This window comes from Bos taurus, chromosome 11, assembly GCF_002263795.3.
Source record: "Bos taurus isolate L1 Dominette 01449 registration number 42190680 breed Hereford chromosome 11, ARS-UCD2.0, whole genome shotgun sequence".
Lineage (NCBI taxonomy): Eukaryota > Metazoa > Chordata > Mammalia > Artiodactyla > Bovidae > Bos > Bos taurus.
The window spans coordinates 30,994,580-31,009,170 of NC_037338.1; the positions used below are offsets into that span (position 1 = coordinate 30,994,580).

At 44.1% G+C, this 14,591-nt stretch overlaps 1 protein-coding gene across 7 annotated transcripts in view; it reads right to left on the reverse strand.

Annotated features, from left to right (window-relative positions):
- The window catches only part of LHCGR (luteinizing hormone/choriogonadotropin receptor), a 65,455-nt gene that overhangs the window by 19,668 nt on the left and 31,196 nt on the right, over positions 1 to 14,591 (reverse strand). For all 7 annotated transcript variants that reach the window (XM_024998286.2, XM_010809898.4, XM_005212546.5 and 4 more), the window contains 1 exon segment: positions 4,414 to 4,482. In XM_024998286.2, coding sequence (XP_024854054.1) covers positions 4,414 to 4,482 — 69 coding nt within the window.

Below are 14,591 nucleotides of genomic sequence, written 5' to 3' on the forward strand. Positions count from 1 at the left end.
GGGTGGTATTTCAAAGAACTTTCTGGAAAACCCTGGACAACGGGCACAGTGTACATTCGTTTTTGGCATGATGATTCTGAACATGGGACATGATTCTTCTAGTAGCACTGTTACAGTGGTGAAAGAAATATGCCAACACCCGCTGCCCCTCCCTTGCAAGATCCTGTGTAATTAGGCAGCTCATCTCATAGCTTTACATCTTCTTTATCATCTTTCTGCAAGACTCCACATCACCCTTGCCATTTAAGAACTGCAAAAGCCCCTGCATTTCACCCATTGGTGGCTGTTTTCCATATGCTTCTACTAAGCATTTTCCTTGGGAAGCCTCAGCCCTTTCATCACAATGCACCCGTCCGTCTCACATCGTCCCATCCCCTGGGTATATTTCCACTTTCAAAGCAATGAGGTTGTCAGAGTCAATTGGTATTTAAAATCTAAATCAAAAGAAAATTTCCTTCCCAAACCTCCCTGGCTCTTCTTCCTGATTTGGTTTGTTTTAATTATGTTCAGTTGTGGTCATAAATCATGGAAACCAGGCTCTGTGAGCAAATAATCCTCGTGTCAGCCAGGTCAAATTAACTGTTCAAATTTTATGACAGCTTTTCGCATGTTTTATTAAAACTCGGATCTTTCTGTATAATGATAACTCTGCGTTATGTAACTCGGCCAAAAAGAAATCAAATTTATCTACCACGTTTCCTGCAGGTTCCTTTGGGAACTCTCCCAAGTGGCATGGCCATTTAGGCATGAGAGACACAGGCAGGCAGGATGACCTTGTGAGGTACAGTGGGAGAACCCCCAGATTCCAGCCAAGGCTTCCCTAATGTGGGTGCCCAGGGAATGGTAGGGAGGGACTCTGGGACCCCTGGAGGTATCTGAGGGTAACCGTCTGAGGTTGCTCCCCTCCAGCATATCTGCCTTAGTAACTAGCATATTTGAGGACTTTTCAGTGCTCTGGTGTCATTGTTCTGGACAGCTCTGGACAGGCCTCTACACGAGGAAGGGGTCAGAAATGGGGCTGGATTTATAGTTGGAACATTTTGCCCAGTTCTTTTGAAAACTATTCCCTCTGCCCTGCTCAAACCCTTCAGTGGGTCTCCTTCCCCTCAGAAGAGAATTCAGACCCCTTCCCATGGCCCCTCAGTCCTGACGCCTTGCTCCTGACACATCTCCATGATGATCTCATCCAGTGTCCCTCTTGCTGACAGCCCCAGCCTCCTCCCAATTCTTGGAGCTTATCAACTTCTTTTCTTGCTTAACTCAGGCCCTTTGCACATGCTGGTCCCTCTTTCTGTAATGTGCTTCCTCTCATGATTGCCAGGGCTGACCCCTTGTCATCCTTAAGACTCAGCCTAAATGTTATATCCTTGGTGAGGGCTGTCCCTGAGCACCTCACCTAGAGTCAGTCTCCTCACTGTGGTCTCTCAGATCTCAGTAATGAGTTATTTTCCTTCACGGTATTTATCACTGCCTACAATGAGTTCATTTATTTTTTGCCTTTTGGTCCATCTCTTCTGCTAGAAACTTCATGAGGGCAGGGACTGTTCCCACTGTACCGCTGCAGACCCAGCCCTTAACACCGTGCCTCATATATTGGTGATGCTCAATAGATGTGACGTGTTGAATGAATAAATGAATGAAATAGGTTTGTGTTCTTGGCAAACTGATTTGTGATCTTGGTTTCCTCTTTCTTGAAACTATGAGGTATGGGGCATTCATACTAATGGGACTTTGGGAACTTTTTAAGTCCACACTGGTTTCAGTGCCTCTAAAGGGGTTGACCAGGACCTCCCTCCTTATGCCCTGCTTTCCCTCACTGCCCAAAGCTGCGCCCTGCTGGCTGCCTCCTCACCTCTGACTTTGCTCTGGCTTCTTTTCCTCATCTATTGCGTTCCCTTAATTGTACCCTCAGTCCTCCAATTTTTCCTCCTTGTGCAGCTGACCAGGGCCACACAGAACTTCACGTACCCCCTCTCCTCAGGGACTTCTGACTCTGTGTCTGCCCTGGTCTGCCCCTTCCCTCTGCTCTTCCAACCCTCTGCCCTTTCTGCTAACCCATCCACCAACCTTCCCTGAGCAGCCCTCTCATACTTTCTACCCCAGGACTTTCAAAGGCTTGTTTTCTACAGCAGAGTCCAAATTATTTACCCCAGCATCGAAGGTCCTTCCTGCTTTGTCCTTGATCCACATCTAGGACTTTTTAAATGCTACTATTTTCTGGGCTATGAGCACATCCTAAGCACCTTCCTCTGGGCTTTTCTTGTCCTCTGAACATAGTCCATTTTCCTTCTATCTCTGCTTGTCCAAGTTAAGCCCAGCGCAAGGTCTGCGTCTCTCATGAGGCTTTCTCTAATTCCCTTCTCTTCTGCCCCTGAAATCCCAGAGGACTTTACCTCTCTCCAGCCAGGCACCATACTTTGCCTTCTGTTTTAGTAACTACTTAGTGTACAGTTTACATACCATTTAGGAGTGTTTCTTCCTAGGCTGTAAACTCCTGCAGGGCAAACACCAGGGCTTAGTCATCTTCGTTTCATCTCAAAATATAGCAGGTTCCTTCAAACACAGCTGAAGCCTGGCAAACACTCGTCAATACCAGTATGAGGCCTCTGGGAGTGCTGTGCCCGGAGAGGATAGGCCTCTGATTTTAATTCAGCAGAAACAGATTCAACTGGCCAGAGTGAAACTTGCATTGAATTCAAGTCCACCAGAAAATGAGGAAAAATCTACTCCATGATAGGAAGGACAGCTTTTTAAAAAGCTGCCATTTCTTGAGCACTTAGAATGTGCCAGACCTGTGTTAAGTGCATGAAAACATAATCATATTTAGTACCATTCATTCATAATTAATTATGTAATACAGATAATAAGTGAGCACCTACTCTATGCTACACACTGTGCTAAGTACTGAGGATACAACACAGAGCTTTTCATTTTGGTGGGCTATCCTCCACACAAACCCATTAGCAGCTCCATTTTATGGATGAAACACTATGGTTTAGACTGGTTAAGTGACTTGCTCAAGATTAAGGTGATAAATGATGGAATTGGAATTTCAGTCCCAGTTAGTGACTGTTAGATCTGTTTTCTTAGCCACCAAGCTACATAACATGGTATCAGTATAATAGGGTCTTTAATTAATATTTATCATTAAAGTATGTAGTGTACTATATTTAGACTTGTGCTACTCAACTCCAGACTGGCAGCATTAGCATCTCCAGGGAGCTTGTTAAAATTTCAGATTTTCAGGCCCCACCCTAGACCTACTAAATTAAAATGTCTTGGGGTGGGGCCTGGGATCTCTGTGTTAACAATCTCCGTGTTATTCTTATGTTTGTTAAAGTTGGAGAAGCACTGGTGAAGACCATGGTTTACACATGATAAGTGAAAGTGTTAGTCACTCAGTTGTGTCTGACTCTTTGCAACCCCACGGACTGTAGCCTGCCAGGCTTCTCTGTCCATGGGATTCTCCAGGCAAGAATACTGGAGTGGATGCCATTCCATCCTCCAGGGACTTTCCCGACCCAGGGATTGAACCTGGGTGTCCCACATTGCAGGCAGATTCTTTACCGTCTCAGCCACCAGGGGAACCCAAGTTTATACATCTGACTTATTAATGATAAAAGCCTTTCCATCCGTTTGCTTTCCTCAACTTTGGCTTTAGTTGTGCCTTTCACATGTTGTAAGGTTTTACTCTCGACAACTGTAGGGTGATGGTCATCTTACTTGGTACCTGTTAAGGTTCAAGCAGTGCACCCCTCCCTGCCCACCCCCTGCACCACCAGCTTTGTGAATGAGCCACTTTTTTTAGTAAAGGGGCCACAGAAAGAAAGAGAGGCTGAGGACAATGAAGGAAGCAACAGGGATGCTTCTCTAGAGTTGAAGGCTGTTCACAATGGGGACCAGGGTAGGGTGTGGTGAAAATGCAGGGCTCCCTCACCTTGTGAAAAATGAGCTCCGTACCCACCCCTGCCCCCAGCCCCCGCAGCAGGGAGATGGGATTCTGTGTGGGCCTGTTGAGGCTGATTAGGCTGGTAAATGGCCTTATCCAACATCTTTGCAGTGGGGCCAGGAGAAAGAATTTCTTCACTGAAATCGTGCTGCCTCTAACACATCATCAACCCAAGTGAGGGGACTAGAGAGGGGGGCTGTGAGATGGAGGAGCTTAAAGGAGGGTGTTGAATATTTCAGCAAACTGTCAACTTCAATGTATCCAGGCTGCATCTGTTTTTGATATCAGGGTGCTCTGGGGTTTCCAGTCAGCCAGTTGCCTAGTAACACTCGTGCTACACTGAGGACCAGGCACTTGAAAGTTTATTTTTGTCCTGAGTTAGTTGCTGAAGATTGAATGTGATCTGGTAGCCAGAGTAATGTTTCATTTTTATTCATGAGCTGGGGAAACAAGCACATACTTACAGGGAAATCAGCGTTGTCCCATTGAATGCATGACTTTGTATTTCTTCAAATCCATTTCCATATAGTTTTCTGAAGAGGGAGGAGAGAGATTTTAGAAACGAAAGAAACACAGTTTGGAATCACACAGTCTTCTTTCTGTGACATTTATTACTAAGATAATTACTGGCATTTACAATACGTAGCTCAGTTTTTCTAGCATTTTAGATCCTCAGGGCCCACTGAGATGAGACTGTTTCCTTGCTCCAGTTTACTTCCATCTCCACCACCAGCACCACTACTAATCTGTTAAATGGTTGGTAATAAACACTTAATAAAATATATGCACAATGTTCTGCATATGTCTTATGCGTTAATCCTCATCGTCATTCCCACCATTCGGATCAGAAACCTAAGCCTTCGTGTTGCCGTGCAGCTTGCTTAAGGTCAGAGAAAACAGTGGCAGAACTGGAACTGGAGGCTTGAGCCATCTAACACTTAAGTCTTCCCTCTGGCTGTCCAGGCCAGTGTGGGTGTATGGGCTTTCCGGATCACTGAAAGCTGAGGGCAGAAGAAGGCTCCAGTACCGAGTTACTGTTTCTTTTTCTTAGATGAGTCTTTGGTGTTAGTGATGCCATATTTTGTTCCACAACCAAGATTTCAGGGTCTGTGAATAGTTATTTAAGACCCCTTGGATAGTGACATCAATTTAGTTGGGTGCAATCAGCATTTAACAAAATGAAATAGAACAAACCGGAAAATATTAGAGTATGTTGCATGTAATCAGGGCAGTGCTGTTTATGACATTTTGTGCCACCACTGTTTGTGTTATGTACGTAAAAGTATATGTATACATACATATATATTAGTCTGCCCAGACTAAGACTAAGACTCAGTTCTAGTCTGAGTTCAAAGACGCCTTAGAACACAGATGCTGGGAAATGTTAGAGCCAGAAAAGAACTTGGAGAGGAGCAAGGCGCATCCTTTCGCTTTACAAAGAAGGAACGGGGCTCAGAGAAGAAAGTGGCCTGTCTGAAGTCCACAGTTGGTGGAAATGAGACCAGAACACACTTTGACTGGGGCTACTTCTAGCACATCACTTTTGCTGGTTGATGTGCCTTTTCTTCCCTGAAATATCCACATGGCCCCTCTTCCTCCTCCTATAGAACTATGTTTAATGTTATGTTCTTGGTGTGGCCTCTCCTGACTGCCCTATTTACCACCCTTCCCTTCCGCAGCATTCCAGCATTCTCCCTCTCCCTTCTCTGATTTACTTTATCAGCATCTGACCCATGATTATATTGTTGTCTACCTCTCCCAGCAGAATGTAACCTTTATGAGAACAAAAATTCAAATTATTCTGTTCACTACAGGATTACCTGTATGTAGAACAGTGCCTAGGACCTGGGAGGATTACAGTGAATATATGTTACATGAATTGAATGGACAAATGGTAATATATAAGATGAATTTCTCAGTGTAAACCATAGCCAAGCAAGTTGGAAAGCCACAGTCTCAAATGGAAATGTTTGTGTATGTTCTCCATAAACAATGGCTTAAGACTCAAGTAAGAAAGGGCTGTGGTGTGACATAAAATTAAGCTTCTGCATCTGGCAAGATGCTCACTTTGCTTTTCAGTGTTGCTGGCAGCTGCATGGGCTGTGTCAGGGACAGCCTGGAAGGGGTGACGTGACAGTCTCCCCCTACTCCTCAGGTGGCTGCTGTCTGCAAGGTTTCTCTGCTGCTGCTGCTGCTAAGTCGCTTCAGTCGTGTCCGACTCTGTGTGACCCCAGAGACGGCAGCCCACCAGGCTCCCTCGTCCCTGGGATTCTCCAGGCAAGAACACTGGAGTGGGTTGCCATTTCCTTCTCCAATGCAGGAAAGTGAAAAGTGAAAGTGAAGTCGCCCAGTCGTGTCTGACTCTTCGCCACCCCATGGGCTGCAGCCCACCAGGCTCCTCCGTCCATGGGATTTTCCAGGCAAGAGTACTGGAGTGGGGTGCCATCGCCTTCTCTGGCAAGGTTTCTCTAGCCTTTGTTAAATAAAACTAGCACAGGATTTCACTTCATTGTATCTGTCTGTGTGTAATATGTATGTATATAGTGTGTGTGGGGGGGTGGGGAGGGTCCCTTCCTTTCCATCAACACAGCTGAGACAAACCAGCATATAAGTAAATATAGGTGGGACTCAGTGTTGAAGCATGGTATTTAGAGACTGAAATTCAGAAAATATAGAGATTACAAAATAATGAGTTCAGAAATTGCAGGGGATCGTATTTAATTCATTTTGTAAACCGCCCAGATCTCTCATAATGCTATTATCTAGCAGGAGCTCAGTCAACAGGCTGGCGGCAGCAGTAGCCTTGCCCTGCCACGGGAGAAAGAGCCTTGTCTGGCTCCCTCTGCTCTCACAGTTCTCCTGTTTCCAGTTTCACACATGAGCTCTTAACTGTGTTTGGTAATGGATGATCAGATGCCATTTTCAATGGTTTCCTTCACCATTTATATTGTAGAATCTGAGGGGATTGGTATTTGGATTATGTCTGTTGTCTTGTGCAATTACACACAACCTTCTTACCTCCTCCACACAATCCCACTAGAATTCTCTTTTTCTTTTACACTTTGTCACCCGCTTGTCATCTTAGGGGCTGAATGCCTTTATAATAATCTCTTTTAGATGAAGAAATCATACCTGTCTCTTCTCTGAACTTTTGAAATTGGATCTTTTAGAGTCTAGTCTACTGTTTGTCGAATCTGCCTCCTCCATCCATTGACTCAGCATCATCTGGAGTTGCTGGCCAGAAATTCAGACTCAGACCTACTGACGAGGTGCCCTGCAGACCTAGAGTCAGAACCTGGCTGTGGTAGCCAGTAACATGCACATTTTTTGGAAGTGCGTATTATTTTGTCATGAGTTACTTTCCTCTTTAACAAGTAATTATCTTTTGGCTGCACTGGGTCTTCACTGCTGTGCACAGGCTTCCTCCAGGTGCAGCAAGCAGGAGCTACTCTAGTTGTGGTGCACGGGCTTCTCATCGCAGTGGCTTCTCTTGCTCCGCTGTGGAGCACAGGCATGCGGGCTTCAGTAGTTGTGGCTCCTGGGCTCTAGAGCACGGGCTCAATAACTGTGGTGCACAGAATTAGTTGCTTCGCGGCATGGGGGATCTTCCCAGGTCAGGGACTGAACCCATGTCTCCAGCATTGGCAGGCGAATTCTTAACCACAGTGCCACCAGAGAAGTCTGCAAAGGCACCTTCATAGCAAGCTCTCCCAGTGAGCTTTGGGCATGCCACTTTGCGACCCCTTGCCCTAGGCTGTATGTAATAGGATACTGCAGCTCTCATTGTTTTCATGGTGCAAATCAGATGGTCTGTTGGACAGCACTGAGTCCAGAGTCTGGTCCTGCCTTCTTAGTGGTGGAGCTCCATTGTAGGAAAGGTAGTCCCTACTGTGCTTCTTGCAAAGCAAAGCTGCCAGCACTTGTCTGAATGCCCAGTCCTCACCACTTTTGATACATCTTAGGATCTTCCAGTTGACTTTTTTGTGGGGCCTACAGTGCCATTGCTCTAAGCACAGCCTTGCAGGTAAGTCTGCAAGCCCCAAACCCAAGCCTTACCTGGCCTTGAATCCTAGCTCTACTGCTTATGAACTGAGTTGCTTTAGGCAAGTTACTTAACCTCTCCGAGTCTCAACTTCCTGATCTGAAAATAGGGATGATAATAATAGTCTTGAGCTCAAAACACTGTTGTATAGATTAAAACAATATACATACATTAAGTGCTTAGAACTAGGTTCTGGAACAAAGTAAATGCTTAGTGTGTTGCTCCTATGATAATTATTATTATCATATTTAACAGTGGCTTCCAGATCTCTGGCAGAACAGAGGGAAAGATGTCCCTTTCCATGCTCTGAACAGCCTGTCCTGAAATGCAGTGACCTGTTAAATTGAACTGTCATTCTCCTCTGCTGAGGTGGGGGCCTTTCTTCTCCTGGATGGAGCAGGTCAGCTCAATGGCCTGGGCTGCTCCAAATGTACTCATTCCCTGGGGGCCCTCAGCCACCTCTGGTCTATGTTGGCATCATTGCATTTTTCGTACTTGAACATTTTTCCTGTCTTAAAAAAAATTTTTTTTTTATACTCTGGGTTCTGCTTCTTCCAACTTTCCAAAGAATCTGGCTCACTATTTCCTTTTCAGCTGCTGTTCTTCAGCTCTGTTCTTAACATTTGCAGACAATAGAATGTGCTGCCTTGTTTTGATTAAATGAGTGGAGAAATTACAGATGTGAGTGGAAAACTTCATGCTGTCAGCCTGCAGAATGCTTTAAATGCCCTTTAAAACATCTGGAGAGTCACTTCAGATCGTTTTCTCCAAAGCATCATGGTGTCAGAATTAAATGAGGAGGGCTTCCTTTGCCTTGAGGATGCTGTCACAGGCATAGAAATGAATTTTTCTCTCTCATCTATTACAATAACTGCACCTTACTTTAAAGCATTGTCTAGGTTCTCTATTCAAATGTCAGAAATTGTGACTCAGAAAGAGTGGCACCTTTTTATTCAAAATGAGATTCGGGCTTTAGAACTTCATCACAGATGACACTCTAATTCTGAATGCTGCCTTATAGCAAACCCCAACTATTCCTGGGGCTTTAAAAGTATTTCTGGGGTTATAGTAGCAGTCTCAGACATTCTGCCATAGTTCCCACTCAGATCATGAAGCCAACTTGTTTTTGAATGATTTCAAAGAAGAAAGCTTAGCTTAGGTTTATAGATCCTCAGGGTCTCAAAGAGTGCCCCCACTGAATGGGGAAGTATCACATACCTTAGGATCTGGGGTCCTCCCATGTCTTTATTGAGGACACAAGATACATAAGATCCATGTCCTTGCATGCTTAGTCACTGAGTCGTGTCTGACTGTTTGCAATCCCATAGACTGTAGCCTGCCAGGCTCCTCTGTCCATGGAATTTCCCAGGCAAGGATACTGGAGTGGGTTGCTATTTCCTCCTCCATCCATGTTCTTGAGAGGATCGTAATCTCAGTGAGTGAAAACATGAAGTAATGAAAGAATAATACAAACCAGGAGACATTCCCTGTGAGCATGTGTGGTGTGCAGAAATAAGAAGTCTTGGAGAAGTTCTCTGGGGTTAGAGAAGTCAGAGAAGCTGCATGGTGGACTCAGACCTTGTGGAATCACTAACACACTCTTCTAGAAAATCTGCCCTGTGGTGGTATATCTGTAAGCAAATTTTTATCAGATGACCATGCAAACACCATCCTAAAGAAGAGGGATCCTAAAATCACCACTTTCTTCTTATAATACTTTGCTGAAATCCTTTTATATCTGAATACTTCTTCATGCATGAAGACACTGCTTCAGTGGGGGCCCTGGCAGTGGTCATGTGGATAACTGTCTCTGGTCACTGCTGGATGCTGCCATGACCCTAGTTTTGGATGTTCATCAGAACTCTCCCATATTTGTGGGACTCACATTCTCTGTAGCAAGGAATTCCTCCCTCTGATATGAGCACACCTCTTGCTTTTCAGCAGTACTGAGTTTTTATGTTTCCCTCCACTACGGCCAAGTTTGTGCCAGCTTACCATATGCAACAATAAAAAGGTGACATGCATTCAAAATAATAATGATAGCAATGGAGAACAATGCATTGAATAACATTTTTGAAAAATCCATGTTTTGTAGTGATACTTAAAAAGAGAGAAAGAGAGGAGAATGAAGGGAAAAAAAACCCCTTTTTTATACAGAAGAGTGCTGGCTGATAAATGTAGAGGAGTGATACATTTAAAATTACCATTTTATAGCTCTCTATAATAACTGAATAATGAATGAATGCTGAAACCATTAGGTGAAAGGTTGTTGGCCAATGGATGGTCACATGAACTCAAAGTATCCCATGATGGTTTGCTGAATTATGACAAAGGGAGAAACATGCCCTTACAATGAAGAGGTCTGGCAGTACCTCCATAGCCAAATGGCCAAGGAGTGGCATCGCGTGACATGATGCACCTCCTGGTCTGATGCAGAGAGAGACATTTAACATCTAATCAGGACAGTATAGTTGGAGGAGTCCAGACAACTGGCCTAAGCCCTCAAAGGAATTTGTGTTTTGCAGAGCAGAGGAAGTCAGGAGGGCAGTTCTCAGGGGGTGAGGTTGGGAGGACTAAGGGACATAACAGCAAAAATGCTATGGATAATGTCTGAATTCTGAGTTTTAAAAAAAATCTGTCAAAGACGTTTTCATTTGAACACAGACTGTAAGTTGGATGATGTCATAAATCCATGTTGATTTTCTTAGGTGTAATGGTGTTGTAGTTCCAGAGAATGTTTCTGTTTAGGGAAATACATGCTGAAGTATTTGGAAGTATCATGTCTATAAACTTCTTTTGGATGGTTTGGCAAAAGGGAAATGTGTTGTATATATTTACATATACAGGACGGCGTGGATGTGGCAAGACGATTATAGTAGGTGAAGCTAGGTAGGGTGTGCAGGGGTGTTCATGGTGCTGCTCTTTCCTTTCGTCAGTGGAAAGACAAATGAAAAGTGATTCTATTTGTCAGTTAAATTTTTCAAAATAAAAAAAAAAGTATTTAAAAAGAGATGATGAGACACGTTTTCATGATGGTGTGAAATAATCGGCTTGCTAAATATGAGCTTTTAAGTGGTGATACAGTGTGGTTGTCACAATGTGACTGAATTGAGTTTGCACGAGGAGGTATGAGTAGTCCCATTGGAAAGTTTGTCGCGGGTCTGTGACTTGGCTTAAACCAGGTGGACTTAGAGCCAGGGCTAATGCCCAGGCTTTTCTACTTGAGGGCCCAACAATCTCCTCACTGCGGCTCATCGCGGGTGCAGCCAGGGATCTTGTCCTCCTTTGCCGGGCCACCCTTCTCTGAAGGGTCTTAGAGAATTGATTGCCATGACCTTTCCTTCTCTGTGAGGAGTTCAGATGTGAATCAAGGTTGACTCCTTTTTTGAGCCTGGTATGACAAGTCATTTAGAATATTGTAAAGGTGGTACAGCCAAATCCTGCTCATTCAGGGTGGGGGGCATTTCAAGGTAGCCTCTTGAGGAGATTTAATGAAAAGCAAATGGCTTTAAAGGGACATAAGAGCATAATGCATAGTTTTAGCATTAGCCCCACTGAGCTTCTCCAGCATCAAGTGAAGTGTTTTGTTTTCATTAAAAGAGCTCACAGTTGGTAAAGATCTGGGTGGGGGGAGGGCAGGAACCCTTCCATAAAAAGCGAAATCTCAACTACAACTAATAATGAGAAGAGAAGGCTTGCCTTCATTATTTTCTAATTAGAGAGTTGAACTTTATAGCTGAGGAAATAAGGTTTTCCTCTTTGAATGTAATACCCTTTTCCAGCGGGGTGCTCCACATGATTCTTCATGTACAGAAAGGCCCATTCAGCTGAGAATAAGTGCCAAGCAAATGACTAATCACTCCCTTCCAGATGAAGGGCCAAGAGTGAGGAGGGAGATGGAGGCACAATCCCTCATGGGCTCCCTGGGAGAGATGGAGCTGCAGTCCTCGTTAACTTCAGAAGTGGGGCAATTAGGCCCTGCTGGTAGGCACTATTCTTCTTAAAATCATAACTAAAATAAGTTAATGGCCCCTAATAAAAACACTGTGCAGCTCCTGTACACTGTACAAGATGCTGAAATGTGACGTATGAGAAGAAATCGTTGGTTTCCCCTTGGGTTTTGTGAGGCGGCCCCATCGTGTGAACTCATAGAGCCCCATGGCTTATCTCAACATTCATTTTCTTATTGGTCTTCTTCCCCATCTTCTGTTCTTCCTCCCATTCTCGTTGCACTCCTCTCCCATGGCTGTGCTTATATCTGGGAGGAGTACTTGCTACTGTTTTCCTGATTACTTTCAGATTTAGGTCAGAATCAAAGGAAGTCTTGGCTATTTGTGATCTTTGAATAAAAGCTCTTCTACTGAGTGGTTTCTTCTTAATACTTTTTTCTTCAGGGTTATTTCTAAGCTGTTAGCCCCTTAACCCTGCATTGAAAATGCTCTGCAATCCAGTGTTTCCTCCACCCCCCCCATTCATCTAAATGTCTTTTCCAACTGCCAATAGATATGCCTCATCCTCTTTTCCTCCTTCCCACTGCCATGCTTTTGCTCATGTTCACTTGGAATGTTCACCCCCTTTTTCTCTGTATATGGTACCACATTAATGGTTAAGACCATGACTCTGGAGCCAAGACTGTCTGAGACTAAAGCTTGACCTGGGGTGAATTACTTAACTTCTCAGTGTCTTGGTTGCCTCATCTAAACATGGGGTGGACAGTCCCTACCTTGTAGGGTTGCAAGATTTAAATGAGTTTTTAAAAAAGTACTTTTAAACAGTGTAGGCATTTAATAGGAGAAGGCAATGGCACCCCACTCCAGTACTCTTGCCTGGAAAATCCCGTGGACGGAGGAGCCTGGTAGGCTGCAGTCCATGGGGTCGCATAGAGTCAGACACGACTGAGCGACTTCACTTTCACTTTTCACTTCCAGGTATTGGATAAGGAAATGGCAACCCACTCCAGTGTTCTTGCCTGGAGAATCCCAGGGACAGGGAAGCCTCGTGGGCTGCTGTCTGTGGGGTCGCACAGAGTTGGACACGACTGAAGTGACTTAGCAGCAGCAGCAGCAGGCACTTAATAAGTGCTATATAAATATTAGCCACTTTTATCATATTTACTCATACAGGTGCCACTGATTCTGCAAGGTCTCACTCAGGTCTGCAGCCTGACTTCTCAGCCTAAGAGAACCTCTCCAAGACTTCTCATTTCTGTGTACCACACACTCACAGTGAATGTCTACTGGCTTGTATTATTCTTTCATGTTTTCTCCCATTGAGATTGTGAGCTTCCCAAAGACATGGGTCTTATATGTCTTTTGTGTCTTCGGTAAAGACATGGAAAGACCCCAAATCCTAAGGCATGCAGTGCTCTGTAAATGCCCTGTTCCTGACAGGGGACATGATGAATGAGTAGTTCCTGATCCATAGGTGATGGTGAGTCAGAAAGGCTTTATGAACAGCTAGAAGAGCTACAGTACCTGAGGGAAGTGGAGGAGTAGAAAGACTCTAGAGAAGTTTTTCTAGGATCTAGACTCCTTTCTGATGTGTAAGAGATGCAAAGTAAGAATTTGAGTTATTTTGAAATTATTTCTGGTTGCTGCTCTGTATTCTTTTGATTGCAACACTCTTGAGTCCAGGCTGTATTGGCCACAGTTTTGTAACATGATAACTGTATGTGTAGAATTATACTTACGCACAGTAAAAGCAAAATGGCTGTCTGGGGAGGCCTTACAAATAGCTGTGAAAGAAGAGAAGTGAAAAGCAAAGGAGAAAAGGAAAGATATAAGCATCTGAACGCAGAGTTCCAAAGAATAGCAAGGAGGGATAAGAAATCCTTCCTCAGCGATCAATGCAAAGAAATAGAGGAAAACAACAGAATGGGAATGACTAAAGATCTCTTCAAGAAAATCAGAGATACCAAAGGAACATTTCATGCAAAGATGGGCTCAAGAAAAGACAGAAATGGTATGGACCTAACAGAAGCAGAAGATATTAAAAAGAGATGGCAAGAATACACAGAAGAACTGTACAAAAAAGATCTTCATGACCCAGATAATCACGATGGTGTGATCACTCACCTAGAGCCAGACATCCTGGAATGTGAAGTCAAGTGGGCCTTAGGAAGCATCACTACAAACAAAGCTAGTGGAGGTGATGGGATTCTAGTTGAGCTATTCCAAATCCTGAAAGATGATGCTGTGAAAGTGCTGCACTCAATATGCCAGCAAATGTGGAAAACTCAGCAGTGGCCACAGGATTGGAAAAGGTCAGTTTTCATTCCAATCCCAAAGAAAGGCAATGCCAAAGAATGCTCAAACTACTGCACAATTGCACTCATCTCACATACTAGTAAAGTAATGCTCAAAATTCTCCAACCCAGGTTTCAGCAATATGTGAACCGTGAACTTCCTGATGTTCAAGCTGGTTTTAGAAAAGGCAGAGGAACCAGAGATCAAATTGCCAACATCCACTGGATCATGGAAAAAGCAAGAGAGTTCCAGAAAAACACCTATTTCTGCTTTATTGACTATGCCAAAGCCTTTGACTGTGTGGATCACAATAAACTGTGGAAAATTCTGAAAGAGATGGGAATACCAGACCACC